We start from the raw sequence: 19,020 nt of genomic DNA, 5'->3' as shown, positions 1-19,020 counted from the left end.
TATTTATCTGCTGGGTTTGAGTATACATGGTCAAAGTGGAGACTAATTTTCAATGACATTTAAGATTACAAGGTATTTTTGATTGCACCATCTGAGCAGAAAAGAAAAACAAAAAAAAAGTTATTCTTAAGATCCGTATAACTGGCTCCATGGCTCCAGAAAGCCTCATGATAATGATGGCATTAGACCACGCAGCAGAGTATGTATGTCTAGTGTGCACCCAGGAGTGTCAGATGTAGGAGCAAGAGTTCTAGGATGCCGTAATCAATACACAAATGGAATAGATCAAGAATGATCTATCTTGGTTCCTCTGTTTCCTAGATCACTTCACTTGGAAACTACTGATGCTCCTATGAAGCAATTTTGTTTTTATTAGGGTTTAATATCCAAGAGATATTATCAGAACTCTTTTTCTCCCTAACAGTAGCTTCCAAAAAACCTTCTAAAAGCAGTAAAGGCCTTGCTTCTTTGCGGAATACCATGTATGAAGATATACTGAAATGGGACAATTTACAATCTGTTCTGAGCAGTCAGTGGATGTATTAAAGGTCTTGGGGTTGGGAAACATTCTTCTAATTGCTTCTTTTGAATGTCTGCAAGCACAGAATTGCAGGTGATGCATAGGAATATTCAAGATCATAATTCTTACAACACTGCAAATTTGTTCCAGTCCATGGAAAACCAATTAAAAATGCATATTTAGAGGATAAATGTTGTAAGCCACAAATACTAGGGCTGAATGTGAAGCTTTACCTATATGGAGATTCTTGAGAGAGAGAAGGGAGGGGAATAAACCTAAACACTAAATGTTAAAGCTGCTGCTACCAGGAACACATGGCCGTCCAGACAGCTCATCATCAGTTAAAGCATGTGGCAAATTCAAAGGCCCGATTTAAAGCTGGCAATATAAAGTCTGTGCAGGCTGCCAAAGAACCAGATGTCTCATGCCTGGAAGACTCTTTCCTTCACTGACACTCTCCTTATGGGTCCGGTGATTGATATCCAAAAAGGACAGCACAAAACATTCATAAGCTGATGTGAAGTACTGTAGCCAACTAAGAACTCTTGCTTTTTTTTTTCTTTCTAAATAAAAGGTTGAAAATCTTTCTTACCAATTTAAAACAAGACAAATGACCCTTAAAACAGTTTCTCTTACAATTTCATGAGCTTCAGGACTTATTCAGGCTCAAAATCTGTTACCAATATGACTTAATTTATGGAGAAATGTTTGTAAGATGGAGTATGGAGTTTCTTATTTAATTTAATAAAGTTGGTTTATGGCTAGATAATACAAACATTTGTGTAGAAATGTGAAGTGAGATCGGGAAATTATAGCTGCAACATGAATTAAAATGCATTGTAGTTTCATTCACTTTGGAGATTTTTCTAACTTTCGGAGAAAACAGCTTGTTTACTATCAACTGTCCAAAATCTGAACTTCTGGAGCAAATATTCCCCAGAATTATTCAGGTTCCTGAATCAATGTCTGCGTTTTAACCCAGTAATTCAATAGGTAGGTAAAAAACCCCAGAAAATAAGGAGCAATGTTATTAATTTAATCCAAATGAACAAAAAAGGAAAGTTTGAAGGAAAAGTGTGACTTGAAAAACACTGTTTGAGCAGACAATCAATGGGGTAGGGCCTGGGAGTCACTTATGTTACTAAGTAAAGAAATGTAATCTACTTTTTAGGAGCTCTACTAAACAAAAAAGTCAGGGCTCTTATTAGATGGTAAGGTTTTTTGTTTCAACCCAGGTATAAAAGGGCTTAATGCTCTGAACTGAAACTTGTGAAAATCTCCCCTATTTGCCTGGTAATTACTTTTTCCTCAAATTAAGGAGCATTCATTTTCGGCTGGAATCTGAATTAGTTGCTGTAACTCCATAAAAACCTCCTTGCAGTACCTTGGCTGCCCTCCCAAAATTCTAACTGGCAGAGCAGCAATTCCTCTGTTTTTAAAGTTCAAGATGTGGTTACAACAGAGTTATGGCTTGGACTGTTCACACCGTATGTGACATCATGAGTTTGGCTATTCTATTAGGAGAATGTGTGGAAGATGGTGAAGGGGTTACTTTGAAAGACTCAGCCCACTCACAAAAGCACAGCAAATCCCATTAATCTGCCAAGTACCATTCTCAGTGCCGGAGCCCTGTGGTGCGCCTGGTAGCAAACAGACGTTACGGGCACTGCTCTAACAATCTACAACTGATGTCCTGAGACATGCCTTTACATTTGTTTCTTACTGGATTGTTAAAAAGCATTTACAGCACTGGTTATTTGTTAAACATCAATGTGGAATCTAGTTTGCTAAACCAATAAAAAACCACAAATGCAGAGGTCTTCTGTATTATGGCTTTGTCACTGAAATACCAAACTCTCCATTTTAGATTTTATGTCATTCATTTTCTTTAGACAATTCACTGCTGTGCTCTTAGAAGAAAACACTCCATGCTGCAAAAGCTGGACTTATGAAACATGGTGAAAACATGTTCTGCCTAACAGCAGGCAGACAGCAAATGCCTAGGGCATTGTCTAATTGTCCTGGGAAAATAGTCTCTAAAACCTCTCAGATTTATTACTGTCATTTTCATCAGATACCTGATACAGCCAATGTTTCTAAAGGTTTTAGAGTTTTTATCTAAAAAAGACAGATTGTTTAGTCTGTCTTACTGAATGACATCATGCTACCCATGCATCCTGTATGAAAGACATACACCTTTGTGTATGTTACTTTGATTTAACAGGTTTGGAGGTATAATGGATGCCTTTCCCATTTCAGAAATTCTGATGCACACATTTGTGTGAATGTATAAAAATACATATAATTTTTAGTGAAAAAATACATACTCTCAGCTTATTCAGGACGTGAGTTACCTTAGACTGAAATGAACACTGTAGATATAGTCTCTTAGCAGCATTGTTGATGACTTTTCTCTTAATTGATCACAATTTCCAACTCTGACATCTAGAAAACTACTAAAACCAAGCAAATAAACCAGGAAAATCCAAAGGGATACAGAAGAACAACATACTGAGTTCAGAAGGTATCAGTAGTCTTGCACTCAGGTATTTCTCAGCCTCTCTCATTTAAACATCAACCCAACATGTTAAGAAACAGAGCTTTGTCTGTTAATACAAAATGGAATCTATCAATTTATTTAATAAATGCAATTTAGGTTCTTTCCTGCTTAAAATTCACAAAAAAATTAACGAATTGCCAAAGAGAGCTGCTACTTCCTTAAACAAATCATACTTACAAGCAATTTTTTACAGCATTTGCTGCCTTCTGTCCAAAAAAAAAAAAAAAATCCCTAAATTGAAAGCATTCAGATTAAAAAAAAAAAAAAGATAACTTTTTTTCCACTGGTATAGACTGCTGTTTGTCATACTGGCTGGATACACCATCCAAAACAACTGTGTTAGAGCTGAAACTACTATTAGTTGGTTATACTGCACACACAAGACAACAAAGACCTGGGGCTATCTGCTGATCCCGCAGGTGGTAATGCCAGTCCCTACCCAGAACGCTGCTGCAGGCTGCTTACCACGGGACACAAGGACAATGAAGTAGACATAGGAGGGTGAGAACTGAGAGGCAGGTAAAGGAAAAAGAGTCGGTTTTTACACAGTAGACTGTAATCTCAGCTCAGCACCTGCACAGCCAGAAAAAGGAAAGGTCCTTTGAAAACGACAACTGAAAAACTACATACCTAGGCCTTATGTGCAAGAACTTTTGATGTCAAATGCTGTTTCCATCAGGGAGCTGCTGTTTGCCAAGATATGCCCCCCATGCAGTATTTTCACTTAAAATCTGCTCCTGCTGCTGTAGCACCCAGTAATTTTATCAGATACAGCCTCTAACGTACCTGCTCTGTATCTAAAAGTGAAATACTAGAGCGAGGGAAGGGAAAGATTTGGTTGGTCTATTTAATTTTGCTGAGTTTTTAGTAGATGAATAGGATGTAGCTCAATTTGACTGACATGAACTAGAAGAGAGAGATTAAATTTCACATGAATAAATATATACTGTTTGTACTGTCTTATGCTATCTTGAGTGCACAAATTTTGAAACCTGTGATCATTATTGAACCTCAGTCTTGCTTTATATTTTTTCCTAGAAGAGGACAGCTGTTTTGAGATGCTTGAAGGAATGGGGTTTAGCAAAATTATAAACTGAAAAGGTTTTCTCTGGAAATTAGCAGCAACAATACATATCTACTAAACACTAAAATCAGAACCTAGATACACAGCTGTGTTTAATTTTGTTGTTAGGTAAGTTAAAAAAAATCCAGCTTAAATCACATTCTCTGCCTTTATATGAATATACACTTACAATGTAAACTCTTTCTTACATTGCACGCTGAGAAATTAATAAAGAGAATTAATTTCCACTCCCAATTATTTCAGTCTATAAAGCTGTGATGTGCAAAACCTGCACGCACTGAGCTAAACTTAAAATATGAATTAATACCACACAAATTTAGGTCTGTATAAAACCATTCAATTGTCAGCTCCATATTTCTGCAGCCTCTTTCTTGTTATACTTTTTGTGCCTAGATATCCTTACATAAAGTTTCATGGAAAACGGAGCTGGCATGCTACGCAGCTTTGAATAAGCTGCCAAAAACTTATATTATGCAAGAAGCAGCATATGAGATGATTCTTTATGTTTGTATCAGAATTCTGGTTTTTCCATCTCAAATGAAAAATATATCATTTGTTCTACTTAATTTTTCATTTCTAAAATAGAGTGGAGTGACCTAAGCCATACATCAAGACAACGTGTGGCCAAAACAGGAAAGGCCTCAAGGCTCTGGCTGCCATGCTCATCCGAGAAGCAATGTTTCCTTCAGTTAATCCCTACCATAAGATTAAAAAAAACAACTTTTACTCCTCCCACCATAAACTCTAACTTCAAACTCCGCCTTTCCTGTTTCACATGAGTAATAATTAAGCTTAAAGAACCCCAAACCCACAGGCAATGGGGGCACAAATCTTTAATGCAGTGAAGTGTATTTGGTGTTCTTGCACTGAAAGCAATCTTTCCTGTTTTATGAGCAAGATGTTGCTGCTCAAAGCAAGCATCTGCCTGTTCCTTATAGACAACAGATTCCAGTCTTTTTCTGACATTACTTCATCGTACAACATCTGGTGTTTTATAGTCACGCAGTTTAAAAATAAATACTCTTTACTTTAGAAAGATTACCTTAAATTCGCCCATTTATTTATTCTTGTAAGCAGCAAAATCCTTTATTCAACAACTAATTTAAAATGTCTTTCTCCATTTGCTTGAAGTTAGTGTTATTTTTTCTCCTGAAAAAAAGTAATGTTTTTCAGTGAGGCAGGGCGATTGCTGGTTATAAATGCACCTAATGATTATGTTTTCCATTGGCTGCTGTGAAACTGGTCCTCCCAGTGAGATCCAGTGCATTTTCCTCATGCACGAAGTCCTTTCTTTGTTTCGCTTATTTTCTACGTTTTCACAGAATTATTAGTTAGCATTTTTTATTGGCCAACTGTTAGCTAATCCATCACTAAGACTGCATTTCATTTCTATAACAAGATAACTGAAATCTGGTAGATTCTTTATCCATGGAACAAACCTTTAGAACGCTGTGTCTTGCTTCCCTCAACTAATGTCACTTCACAGAAAAGGCACCTGAATATTAGAAACTTCGTTCCTCGGACCTCCTACTTTTCCTGGATCTGTCCTTTTTAACCATCTAGGAGAATGCTTTTTGTCTTTTGTTTGCTTTTCCTCCTAGTATAACAGTGCGGTCTGCAGTGAGCGTGCCTTGCTGCAGGCTCCGTAAGCAAATACCTTCTAATTCAAAGACCACCCCTAGTGCAGTTGCCACACATAAAAGCTCACGTGTGTTTTTTTCGGCAGAGATAATGGATGCTAGGTTAAAGAAAAACAATATAGAAAGATCAGATTTCGTGAAGCACAGTGTGGATGCCTTGTTCTCTACAATTCTGTTCCCTGAATTGTTTCATGGCACTGTCTCACCATCTGTAATTTGGTAGGACTTATGCGATCTAACAGGGTAAAATCTGCAGGTTTGCTCCTCACTCTTATAGTTTCATTCATCAGAAGCAAAAAATCACTTTTCCTGGTCCCTGGACTCCTTCACCTACCTTCCTCATGGAGCTTTTAGAGCATTTGGAGAGGTTGACCCTCGTAAAAAAGAGAGATAAGGCTTAACTCATCTTGAGCACAAGTCTATACTGACTCCTTACCATGGAGGAAACTGAATGTACTTCATTTTTCCATTGCCTTCCAAAGGCATAAGCTAATTAATCTTTCTACAGTTTTGTGCTGTTTTCCCATCTGTTTGTGGATGACGTGTGCTAATCGTTACATAACATTCTCCAATCTGGTCAGGCAGGGGCAGCCTGTGCCAACTACCAGACTTTTTGGGTGCCTTTTCGTCCCTCACTCACCACATAGACAAAAAACGCCAGTTATCTTATGGAGAAGAGATGAGAGGTTCGAGGAAAAAGGGATGGATGGAGAAAAAATAACACCAGCGGGCTGCATGGTGCCTACTGCCTAAGGAGAACCTGGATGCTAGGCTGAAAGACCCACATTTCTCTCTCCACGTTGGCACAGTACCATCTGGCCAGAGTAGACCAGTATCTTTGTTATGTGCCTGTCTGACAGATGTTGATGATGTTGACAAGGTGATGTTGCTTTACCTGGGACCTCCAAGAGATACAATGCACCCAACATGCTCAGATATTGCACTGCTCATGCCAAGCAGCCAGGGTTCCTCACCAGATGTGGTCTCCCTTCTGCTAAGGAGAAGAGACCTGGGTGCCTGTGCTTCCAGCTGCTCACAGTTGCTTTGGAGGGAGAACTGCCACTCCCTCAGGACAACTTAGTGTTGAACAGAAACAGCTCTTGCAGTAGGGATCAAAATGTGCATCATTAAATATTCCACTGCACTTACAGCTCTAGGCAGACCTCAGACATTTCTTACACTGTTGCATAGCGAATGCAAAAGCTTTTACACTTTATACACCAATGCTTTGATTTCCTCTGAAGCTTTTCTGAATAGGTGATGATTTTAAGATTATATCAAAACTAAGATAACTTCTGGTAAAACAAGAGAACCTCAACTGAACAGCCTGAAGGTGAAACTATACAATTTTTCACAAAGAAAGCAAATTACCTAGACTTTATGTCCCATTAACGACCTCCGTATGTATTTTTTAGTGTTGCCACTACCACAGGCAGACGGATCAGGGATGCAGCCTGTTGATAACAGTATAGAATAAAGACAGGACATGCTATGTTTTGTTGCTGAGGGTATAGAATCATAAAATTATAGAATCGCTAGGTTGGAAGGGACACATTGGGTCATTGAGTCCAACCATTCCTAACACTTCCTAAACCATGCACCTCAGCACCTCGTCCACCCATCCTTTAAACACCTCCAGGGAAGGTGACTCAACCACCTCCCTGGGCAGCCTCTGCAAGTGCCCAGTGACCCCTTCTGTGAAAAATTTTTTCCTGATGTCCAGCCTGAACCTCCCCTGGTGGAGCTTCAGGCCATTCCCCCTTGTCTTGTCCCCTGGGAGAAGAGGCCAGCGCCCTCCTCTCTACAATCTTCTTTCAGGTGGTTGTAGAGAGTAACAAGGTCTCCCCTCAGCCTCCTCTTCTCCAGGCTAAACAACCCCAGCTCTCCCAGACACTCCTCATAAGACTTGTTCTCCAGCCCTCTCCCCAGCTTCGTTGCTCTTCTCTGGACACGCTCCAGAGCCTCAACATCCTTCTTGTGGTGAGAGGCCCAGAACTGAACACAGTAGTCAAGGTGCAGTCTCACCAGTGCCGAGTACAGAGGGAGAATAACCTCCCTGGACCTGCTGGTCACGCTGTTTCTGACACAAGCCAAGATGCCATTGGTGTTCTTGGCCACCCGGGCACATTGCTGGCTCATGTTCAGTCGGCTGTCAACCAACACCTCCAGGTCCTTCTCCTCTAGGCAGCTTTCTAGCCATTCTTCCCCCAGTCTGTAGCACTGCATAGGGTTCATGTGCCCCAAGTGCAGGACCCGGCATTTGGCCTTGTTAAACCTCATTCCATTGGTCCCAGCCCAGCAGTGCAGCCTGTTCAAGTCCCTTTGCAGAGCCTCCCTACCCTCCAGCAGATCCATGCTTCCACCCAGCTTAGTGTCACCTGCAAACTTGCTGAGGGTGCACTCAATGCCTTCATCCAGGTCATTGATAAAGACATTGAACAGAGCTGGACCCAGTACCGAGCCCTGAGGAACCCCACTTGTAACTGGCCTCCAGCTGGAGTTAACTCCATTTACCACCACTCTCCAGGCCCGGCCATCCAACCAGTTTTCCACGCAGGAGAGTGTGCGCCTGTCCAGGCCAGAGGCAGACAGTTTCTGAAGCAGAGTGCTGTGAGAAACTGTGTCAAAGGCTTTACTGAACTCCAAGAAGCCTTCATCCACAGTCTTTCTCTCATCCAGTAGTCGAGTCACTTGTCATAGAAGGCGATCAGGTTAGTTTGGCAAGACCTGCCTTTTGTGAACCTGTGTTGACTGGGCCTGATCACACGGTTCTCTTGCATGTGCTTCATGATAGCACTTAAGATCACCTGTTCCATGACTTTCCCTGGCACTGAGGTCAGACTGACAGGCCTGTAGTTCCCTTGCTAGTTCCTTTGCAAAGTGTCTGTTTACACTTTGTTCTACCAGCGAAGACACAAGCTTATTCCTCCAAGACATTCAGCTTACTAGCCCAGACTTGGCTGTGTGCTTACATGGTGACTCTTGTTATTTGGTATAAATTTTAGGCAGAGCATGTTCTTGGCTGCCTGTCCTATACAGTTCAAAGCAAACCCAAGGTCTACTTCTCTGTTGAAACTGCACTGTGACAAAAAAGGCAGAGCTCTTAACAAATTGTCCTTATTTAATTGTCCTTCTCTGTTTCCTTGACCAATACAGCTATTGTTCGCTTACCATCAACCTATTTAATAAACATAGTGTCAACAAAAAATAACTTCTATCACATCAGCCTTGTCTGTTAAGTAAAGAAAGACTTCAGACATTAGGAATGATGAAGCCTCCTTGCTTCTAAAACCCACACGTGATGGTGGCTAATATTAAGGTTAACCTTTTACTTTGGTTTTGCACTTGTAGGCAGGCGGTTATTTGAAAATAAGCACCACACTATTATCGTTGTGAGCCTGACACACTCTTTTGGGATTGCTCCATTGATATCAGTCTGGAGAGGAATCTGGCACTCAGGACTGATCAGGAAGTCAAATTCTGCCAAGGCAAAACCATTGTGTAGTCCTTGGAGTTCATGTGTAGAATTCACTGGTTTCAGACAACTGTATCCAGTGCATTTGTACAGGGAGACCTAGAGGCCTGAGGTACACAGGCACGGACCAAAACCCAGGCACTTCTGCCCCTTCCCTGTGCCAAAATTAACACCCCGAGGCTCTGCAGCAGCCAAATTACAGCCTGACAAGGTGAAAGTAAGTTCGGGGAAAAATTAAAAAAAAAGGGAAAAGTGCTTTTTTCGCTCTTTGCTGATGGAATTGACTCGCTCTAGGCAGAAGAGTGACAGTCCCTGAGCGGGGATGCACATCTGGAGCACAATCACCTGCCCTGGTTAGTGGGTTTTGGCTGTTTTCACTGCACTGCTACTTTACAGTAGCATCTGCTGGTAATCTTGTAGGAGTACGATGCAGTAAATCAAAGCGCACCAGTTTTGCATCAAGTGGGCTAAAGCAATTTCTCACATCTGTCCTCAAGAACTGACTTTCTTTCAGGGTCCTGTCTCGTACTGATATAATCTAATGCCTGACTTCAATGAATTAATCTGTTCATTTATTTCAACTAACTTGACACCTTCAGTGCTTTGGGAGGGGAAAAAAAAAAAAAGACCCCAAACCCGGGCATCCTGGCTCCTCCTGGGTGACACACAATGCCTGGCTTTTAGTTTCACAAGAAAGCAGTCAGGTCCTTGGCCTTCCTCCTCATCTGGCAACCAAAAAAGGTGCAAACTATTAGAAAGAATGAAATATATTGTCCCCATCCATTTGTTGGTCTGAATACCTTTTCAACTCAGAGAACTTTGAGTCACCCAACCTCAGTTACCTTTCACAAAAGGTAGTTGTAGAGTTTTCTTTGCAGATGCTTTGCTTACAATCAGCGTCTGTTTAAGGTCTGATTATGATCTGATATACTGAAATGTAAATTAGTACCAGCCTTAAAATTCATACACTTTCTCTGTAACACCAGTATCAAATCAGCACTGCATCTTTGTACTCAACCATGTGAACTAAGCCTTTAAATCGGAATCAAAATTTCCTGTAAAAAGTAGGATTGGGCTTAATTGTCTCCAGAAGTTCGCTGACTGTAAGTCTGTTCCTCAAAATCTGAAACCAGAAAAAGTCCTGTTAAGGTCTGTAAGAAGTTATGCCTGCAGCGGGTCTCAGAGAGATTTAATATACAATTATAATTATCGGTTCTCATTTTACACTAAACCTTCTTATCATTGTAAATAGAACAGAGAGGCCAGGATTCACTGAAAGTTGTTGTCTGCATGAAAAGCAATACTGGTAGCATAAACATGTAAGCTAGGTGGGCCAGCCACAGCAAAAATATTGTTTATTTTTCGTGTATGTGTAGAGGAAAATTCTCTTTAACTTCTGCCTCACAGCAAAACAAATCATACTGCTTGAACAGTAAAAATACTGAATGGTAAACTGCACTGTCTGTTCTCAGTTTTTACTGCTATGTGTATACTCCCAGCAGGTGTTGCTTACAGGTCCACTGAACAAACACCCAATATATGATTAAAATATCTGTTTGTTTCTTGACTTTTGCATCAACATTATACACACAGTGCATTTGTTAAAAACTACCTTCTACAGCAGAAGAGGGAATACAGTTTCTGTTATATATTCAGAGGTAAAATTAAGGAGAAGAGATAAGTGAAGGGCAGTTCTGCAAGGCAGAGATGACAAGAGTTTACCTCTGAGAGATAGTGAGAAATTATTAATGGATAGAGCAACAAATATTTCCTACTTCATTTTGAGCATGTAAGGCCATTTCAGACATGTGGATGACATTTTTACAGGTACTGGAATTTCAGGACACCTTGGGATCCTGTTTATTGTGCAGTATGGGATACAGTCCTATGCAGTCCATGAGGCTAGAGTTGCCCACAAATCATTAGCAATCTAGTCAAGAAAACCAAATTTTTAGCTTCCCTTTTCCAGACTTGCTCCTTTCACAACTGTGATTTTCCTTCTGGACTACAAGGAAGTTCTGCTTGTCTTTCATGTCTTTCATAGCTGCTCACATATCTACAGATACCAATTTTTTTAAATAAAAAAAAAAATCAGCATGTAGGTTATTTATATAGTATGTGCCCCCTGCTAAGTGCTGTTGTACAAAACATTCAGGGTGAATAATATCACATGTGACTGAGAGAGCATTCCCAGCAGTGGAAGTTGGAAGGGAGTGAGTATAATGTAGAAGTAGAAGCATTGAAGTTCACTGCAGCTAGGTACCAGAATCTCCGGGAAAAGCTGCATTTCTTTGACTGCTTATTTCCATGAGGCAATGGAAACTGGTGGATTCAAAGTGGATGCTTTAGGCTGTGGATCTAGACGGATCCGATGTTAATTATCTTATATTTAAGTAAGTATCTTTGTCTATATACATGTTAAACATATCCTGTTTTTTTTCCAGAATCTAATCGTTGAACTCAAACTCAAGCCTGAACATGATTTTTTAAAAAATTTTCTTTAATAATATACTTGATTCCTATTTGTGACATACATACTTCTAAAAATGAGAAAACTGCAAATGTTTTCTAGAATTCATCTTACACTTCGCAAAGAATCATTCTTACTAGAAGACCATAAGCTGTGTCTAATGTAGGAAATCTAGGAAATGCTCACAGCTATGCAAGCTTAGCCCATGTCCTGACATTTTAGGTCTTCCCTTACTCTCAGCCCCTCTCTCCTACATGCAGAGGCCAGACAGAAACCACACCACAGTCCAATGGAGTCCTAATTTGGACAAGTATGGGACCAGGCTCATATGGTGACCTGAACCTGGAGATCAGTTTAGGTTAAGCCATAACCGAACTGGAAGCCTCGTTCCCTGGCATTCATGTCACCTGGGTAATATGGATGTGCACTGTTGTTCCAATTATTAAAAAAAGATTAAAAAAAGGAAAGGAAAAAGCGAGGAACTGAAACACTTCATATTTCTCTATTATAATGGGTAAGTCAGAGAGGCTTTAAAAGGTAAATTTATAATTCCTGGACTTAGACGAGGAGAAAAAGAATCAAACCTTGGCAGTAGTTCTTTTTTTTTTTTGCCTCCAGGAGAACATAAATGTTAATGTGCAGGGGGAATATCATGTGATGAGAAAGCACAAATTAGACTTGCAGTGTTCGGAAAAGAATGAGTATGAAGGTCCCAGAGTTGTGGATTTCACTGAGCTGTGCTCTCTTTAGCAGTGCTTTGGTTACCAAATTATCGGCTACTTGAAGAAAGGATATTTAAAATCGTTTTTGCAGAAAACTTATAGATTTTCACCTTTTAGAAGCTCCCAGCCACCATCCAGAGAAGCACCAAGTGTGGTTTCCATCTGAATGAATATGATTAACTTCCATCTAATGCTGGTGGTGTGCTTTCCAAATGCTTTTTTTAGCCAGCTGAGCAGCAGAGAGAAAGAACACTTTTTACACAGCAAAGCAGGTCTTTTAGTCCCCAATTAAAACATTTGGAAAAAATCTGTGGAAGGGAATAGCACAGAAGGAGTTCCATTCCACTTCTCAATTCCCTCGGCAACTCATTTTAGCCACATTCCCATGTGTTTTTTCCATGAGACACAACAATTTCCAGCTATTGTGTGTAAGGTATTGTGGGATCAGAGGCACTTAGCTATGGTATGTAGGGATATTGATGGGCATTAAAATACTTGAAATTTGCTGAACGCTCTCAGATTTGCTATCTGTGCTTATCTACATGAACAGATGGTTTATGCAATTTTCAGAATGTTATGTCCCAGCAGCTGAAGCACATTGTAGCTTGGATTATAGAACATTTCCTTACTGCTTTCAGTTTCCTTCTTATCCACCTCAACATCAATCCCAGAATATTTTGTATTTTTTTACACAATAATGTAAGAATGCATCATAGACTTTACCTGACCAAGAGAAATTACAATTACCTGCAGCACTGCAACCCACAGAAGAATAACATTTTGGATGAATTAATACCTTAACCCAGAATTTTAAAAGACTCCAAAACCTCCAGCAAGAAACCTTAGAGAAGAACTGTCCAAGTTTTTTTCAGCCTCTGCCTGAACTTGGTTATTTGAGGTGAGAGCAGAGGTGAGGCGCACTTCTGAAGAGTCTCTGGGAGAACAGAAAGTGAGCTACCAAATGCAGGGGACATCGCCAACCTATGTACTGGTGGAGGGAAATGAGCTGGAGTAAAAGATCTTAGTACTGATTTTTTGAGAACAAATGAGAGAGATCCTTTTTGTCCTAAGAAATCTTGACCTGCTAATGGGAAACCATTTCCTTCTTCATAGGATTCCTAAGAGTAGGAAGATTGCTGCACTTTGTCTAAAAATACACAAAAAGTCCATCTGCGCTGGTATCGTACTCTAGAAAACAGTCAGAAGACAACTACCCAAAGAAGAGTTACAACGAGGCAAAAGTATACGTACTACCACTGAGTACGCTTCCAACCTTCAGTTACTTTCAATGTAGTGACCTCCCGGGCTGGATGTCAGTGGCCTACCTAGTAACTCTCCCTTCTACAGACCTGTCAGGCCCCCTTGAATCCCTGTGAACAGTTCACATCCTTCAGCAAGGACTTCCACAGGTCTCGCACCAGTGGGGTGAAGAAATTTCTTTTCAACCTAGTTCCTAATAGATTTGTTTTATACCTCCTACTTCTTGTAAGTGGAAGAAACAGTAAACAACTGATCTCTATCCACCACCTCCATGTCAGTCAAAGCTTGTAGCCATCTGTTACGTCCTAAATTGTTTCTATTAGAAACCAAACAGTCTTAGCTTGCTTGGTTATTTCAGGTATTAAACCATTCCATACATTTGGTTATCCTTGTTGCCCATTTGAACCTCTGGTAATGACCTCCTAGCAAATCCTCATGAATATACCACAGTTAACTCTCTCCAAAGCTTGATAGGTGTCGCCCTTGCCTATCATCCCTGGAACCTCTGGAAAGAGAATGCAAATGGGAAAAGAAAAAAAAAAATGCGGGGAGACACACTGTATTTTTTAGTTTGGAGTAAGGCAGCTGATTAACAGTGTCTTTTAGAGGTGCAGGCAGTAGCTCCAAGGTCCTCTTGAGTTCCTGTAGGCACATGGACAGAGAGACAGACTGAACCTTTGTGTGTTTAATGAGGCAGCAGAAGGGAAATACACCTGTGCCTCACTCTTTGCAAGAACTCAGTTGGCACAAAAGCTGCTGCCTCTTTGCTGAGACTTCCCAACTATTTGTGGACTGCCCAAAGGTATCTGGAACACGTTTGCTTAAAGATGTGTCCTATATGGCATACCTGGCCTGCTCTGAACACAGCTGGAGAAGTATTTTTTGAGGAACATGTGCAATACTGATAAATTGTCTTAGGTCAGAACTAAAGAGCTACAATTGCTGTGTGCCTCCTAGTGCCAGGCTGACTTTGAGAAAAGATTTTTGTTGCTCTTTTTCTTCTTTTTTCTTCTTTCATCCTTTTGACCTGATTATATTTATGCCTTTCCCTTCTACGGTACAGCTTCTGACACAACAGAAATTACTAGGATTGTCCCACATTTCTTAGCACAAAATGAAGTCGGATGGAAGGAACACCCCTTTTAATGGTGAACATTAGAAAACTATATTCACCTCCTGACTGCCTTTCTCAAAAAAATCTGCCTGTGGGTGATGACCAAGGTCAATAGCGATGGCAATACCTGCTCAACTGTTTCTAATCAACTGTACACCCAGAGGAAATTAGACCTGCTCAGGACACTGGGCTAACGGTAGATGCCTCAGAAGTACAACACATATTCATAATTCTGGAGAAGCCGTCATCCAGCTTCATACTAATTTTTCATCATCTTTTATGGGCAGAAATAATGCCAGGATAGTGGAAATGGAAAAAATTTGTAGACCGAGGGAAAAAAAAAATCAGGTTGTTTTTCCAATTTGCATTACACATGTGGTACACATTCTGGTTTGCGTTACAAATGTGACCACATTTTCAGCAAGGCTTGTAAACGTATCTTGGCTCCCTACTATGATTGCCCACTGACCAAGAGTTTTTATAGTGAACTCTAGCCCTTTTTTTTGAGTAGTGATTTTTGTTGTGCTTGCCCAAATTCTGGAAGATGATGAGAAGTCTCATTTTCCTGGACTAGATTCTATGCAAAAGCTGCTAGGACAGAGATCAACAGGGACAATTTGGGTGGGTCTTTCACGCACCACCCATGGCACATAAAATGCTTAACAAGAAAATGATTTTTGAAAGTTTAACAAAATTGGTGAATCATGTAAATGAGTGGAGGAACAATTCTTGAATCCGCATGCAGCTTTTTCTATTTTTAAACTTGATTATAGACTGACAATCTCACTTAAACCTAGAGGATATTAAAATATGTATTTCAACATCTCATTCATTGATCAGTAGATAGCTCATGTAACTAATGCTCAGAAAAAGTTAGGTACTAGGAGTGGGAAAGCATTATTCATCTTAATGTTATCTGCAATCAAATTGAATGTAATCTTGAGTGTAAAAAAATTGGGTCTTACTGACACTCTGACTGTTCAACCCGTTCCAGACAGAGAAAACAGTGCTGCAGCACAAAACTTAAGACAGGATCCTGGCTTTAAAGAACAGTTTAGTTTTCTGTCCAGTTCCTTTCTGCCACCGCCAGGAGGGCTCCTGACAGTGGTGGCCAGTTTGGTTTCACAGTGCACATCGATACTGGGACCCAAGGAACGGAACAGAGATGGTGAAACAGCTGTCAATTGTTTAAGTACTTTCTATCACTAATAGTGACCCAGTGGTGAATGGCTTCATGTCATATTACCAAATCCTTGAAGTTCAGGGAATGTTTTTTTAAACTTTATTTTAGTAGTGGAATTTCCATGCCTGGCTTAGCTACTTTAATAAAACAAAAATAACAATACAGTTCCTACTTCCACAAGGACGTGTGCTTATCCTGAGGAATTTGCCGATCGGTTTGAATGACTTTTATACTGTATGTGAAAAGACGCTGCTGCCTTCTAACGCTCCTGTATTTGACTGTCTTTTCATTTGGATCCCAAGTCTATTTTGTTAAATACTTGCTTGAAAACAAAGTATTTGAACCATGCAAAAAGAACAGACACTTTGAAGGCAAAGTCGAGCACTAAATACCACACATTGCATTTTACTACTATTTGGTTCAATCTTTCCCTTTCTAACAAAAACTTGAACTTCAAAAATTAAAAAGAAAAAAGGGGTGGAAGAAAGATGTCTCATTTGAAATTGCAGGTAGAAGCCCTCATTTGTCTTTCTCATGTCACTTTTCTCAGCATAATTTTGCTGGTCATTACTTGCATCGTGCAGAGAGAGAAATCATGCATAAAATGTATATGTAATTAACTAGATATGATAGCAGAATATCTTCCACATGCAATGCCATCTCTTGATCTACATTGATGTTGAAGATGATTGTGCTAGTCAAGATCATAGGTTCATAGGAATTTTACTGTGGCATCTGAGATGAATTTTGCTCTTATATTTAACACACAACTTTTTACATGGTTGTTTTAACTATGTAAGATTTTGATAGCTTTTTTTCTCTCTGTATAACTATGTTATACAGACACATCCCACTAATCTAGTGGGACTGATCTAGTGGGATTGATCTAGTGGGACGTGTCCCTGCCCATTGCAGGGGGGTTGGAACTACATGATGTTTAAGGTCCCTTCCAACACAAAATATTCTATGATTTGGTTAATCAAAGTTATTCAAGTTCCCCTATTGGTTAATCTTTTTATGCATTCAGTATAATTACACACGGTCCAACTCTTTAAAGAAAAGAATTGAAAAGAGTTCTACTGAAATTTCCCCCAAAAGGAAAAATACAAACCTTCATTCATTTCAGAGCACGCTGAAGCATCTAAAACTTTTTTTTTCCGCCTTGTATAATCATAGAATCATGGAATCATAGAATAGTTAGGGTTGGAAGGGACCTTAAAGATCACCTAAGTTCCAAGCCCCTACCGTAATCGCAACGCGTCTCTCTACAAGGACGCTAAAACTTCCCACTCCCAAGGTAGCATCCTTCCTATTGCTACCGGAGACTTTGCGGTGTCTATGGGAGGAAAGCGGCAGAGCAAGCTACCCCCGAATGGGAGCAGGCAAACAAACAGCTCGGCGGCTGGAAGGGAAGCCCGAAGGCGTTCGCACTTACCCTCGGTAGCGGGCGAGGAGCGGCAGCGCAGCCTGGAGGCAGAGCAGACAAAGGGGCAGCAGCCCGCGGGGCGGCATGGTGCGCGCACAAAGGGGCGAAGGCGAGAGAGCCGGGGGAAGGCAGGAGCCCGGCAGCGCGGGGAGGCGCCTGCCGCGGGGGGCTGCCGGGGTTCGCCAGGAGCAGCCTTCACCTGCAGGTGCCGAGGGGTACGGGGCGGCGTCAGCTGGCATCAGGAGGGGATTGCCGCCGTGATTTTGCAGGCTGTGCAAAAGAGTTGAGTGATGAGAGGGCAGAGAGAACGCCTACATAAAACACCAGCGGCGGGGAGACCGTGAGGAACCACGAAGGACGGAGAAAGGGGGATTTCGAGTCACCGGTGCTGCCCAAAGTCAAGACGCTGCTATAATAAAATAAAACAAAAACTTGGCGGCTTTTCTTTTTGAAAACTGGGGCTTTGCCGTGTCTTTTCCACGCCGGTGAGGGTGAAAGACCCGCACAAACGTAAGTCACCAGAGCACTGGCAAGGAAAAGGGAGAGAATATTGTTGCAAATAATAGTAGTTTATGGAAAACACATGGAGTATTTGTTAAAGAAAGGGGTAAAAAGGTAACACCAATATGGGATAAATTGATAGCCCCTTTGATACTTTTGTGTTGGCTTTCACAAAAAGTGCTTGAAAACCAACTGATTCTCAGCCTCTCTAGAGTAAAACGAACGAGTGGGCAGTAGACAAATAAAACCAGCTGACATTTGAACACGTGTGAGAAGTACTGTAAATCCCTGTTGTTGTTTCAGAGACACAGAGAGCTTTTTGAAAAAGGGACTGTATTAAAACCACACACACACACACACTTCATATTCTGTGGCTGAAAGGCAAGTGAACGTTTTCCTTTGTCTCTTTTTCATGCTGGTAGCAAATCTGGAGCTGGCTGTGTGATAGAGTCTGGAGATGGAAAAGATTTGGTCCAGAGCAGGATTATTCCCTTCTGTTTGATTATCCGTGTCCTCTGCCTTGAGCTGCCTGTCCCTGCCCCCTCTCCCCCAACATACCCTGTGTAAAATCTTGAATTCACTTCTGGTAAGGCTGTGCAGAGGTGAATGTGTGTGTGCTTATACATAGATGTGCATTCAGCATGAGATGTTGTACGTGCCTTGTTGAAGACACTTTCTATGTTCTACAGGCAAAATCCCAAACCTTTTCTGCAAATATTCAGTCTCATAATAAATGCTGCTTTAAATTTACCCACATTTGTTTAATAGAAGCTCTACTGAATGTCCAGAGGTGAATTTGAAGGTAAAAAGTCAGCCACTGTGAAGCTGAGTAACTGACTTTTGGAGGGCATGAGTATGATATTGGAGCAAACGCCATTGCTTTATTTCACATGCTGTTCGTAGTTACTTGTCTTACTATGTATCCTGGCTGTACCTGAATTTGCATCAAGAAATACACTAGTTTTTTGAAATGTTTACAAAATACAGTTTAGCTATTGTTCTGAAATATTTGCTTTCAGCATGAAAACCTGGCTCCATTGGAGTCGGGAAGAATTTTACTATTGG

General features: G+C 40.7%; 1 protein-coding gene across 2 annotated transcripts in view; it reads right to left on the bottom strand.

Moving 5' to 3' along the window:
- CPA6 (carboxypeptidase A6) overlaps window positions 1–17,713 on the bottom strand; it is a 91,831-nt gene extending 74,118 nt beyond the window's left edge. The window contains exon 1 of one of the 2 annotated variants that reach the window (XM_054059319.1): window positions 17,464–17,713. In XM_054059319.1, coding sequence (XP_053915294.1) covers window positions 17,464–17,693 — 230 coding nt within the window. In that variant the 5' untranslated portion in view covers window positions 17,694–17,713. The remainder of the gene's footprint in view (window positions 1–17,463) is intronic. The other variant, XM_054059320.1, reaches the window with a different exon arrangement.
- Window positions 17,714–19,020: the final 1,307 nt, after the last annotated feature.

This window comes from Cuculus canorus, chromosome 2, assembly GCF_017976375.1.
Source record: "Cuculus canorus isolate bCucCan1 chromosome 2, bCucCan1.pri, whole genome shotgun sequence".
Classification (NCBI taxonomy): Eukaryota; Metazoa; Chordata; class Aves; order Cuculiformes; family Cuculidae; genus Cuculus; species Cuculus canorus.
The sequence above is the reverse complement of the archived record's forward strand: the minus strand, read 5'-3'. Positions and strand labels throughout refer to the sequence as shown.